Source organism: Giraffa tippelskirchi, chromosome 3 (genome assembly GCF_054371585.1).
Source record: "Giraffa tippelskirchi isolate mGirTip1 chromosome 3, T2T-mGirTip1v1.2.pri, whole genome shotgun sequence".
Lineage (NCBI taxonomy): Eukaryota > Metazoa > Chordata > Mammalia > Artiodactyla > Giraffidae > Giraffa > Giraffa tippelskirchi.
In genome coordinates this window covers 21,350,165-21,350,623 of record NC_137277.1, presented here as the reverse complement: position 1 = coordinate 21,350,623, position 459 = coordinate 21,350,165, and the positions used below count along the sequence as shown (strand labels likewise).

Genomic DNA, 459 nt, shown 5'->3' with positions numbered 1-459 from the left:
TTAGCAGGTGGGCTCACAGCAGGTGGGCTCACAGATGGGCTCAATGCAGATGGGCTGGCAGCAGCAGGCTGGGCGACAGCAGGACTGTCCACAGTAGGATGGGCGGCAGCAGGAGGCCTGGGCATAGTACTGCTGGCAGCAGGATGGGGGTGTACAGCTCACCACACAGCAGGGAGGCAGGCTGGTGCCCTCCACACGGCAGTCAGGACGGCACCACCTGGTGCGGCTGCTCACAGCTCCACCGCTGCCCACCTGGCCATAGCCAATGCTGCCACCAAGGCCACAGCTGTCCTCACAGCCACTGGTCTGGAGGCAGGTTGGCTGGCAGCAGCTGGTCTGGATGGAGATTGGCTGGCAGCAGCTGGTCTGGCAGCAGGTTGGCTGGCAGCAGCTGGAGCCACAGGTCCCAGCAGTGGAACAGATGGGAAATCCACAGAAACTGGTGGAACAGCAGGCCAT

At 63.4% G+C, this 459-nt stretch overlaps 1 protein-coding gene across 1 annotated transcript; it reads right to left on the bottom strand.

Annotated features, from left to right (window-relative positions):
• Positions 1–459, bottom strand: LOC145542992 (keratin, high-sulfur matrix protein, B2C-like). Its single transcript, XM_081583073.1, has one exon. The coding sequence runs from the start codon at positions 457–459 to the stop codon at positions 1–3; it is 459 nt and encodes a 152-aa protein (XP_081439199.1).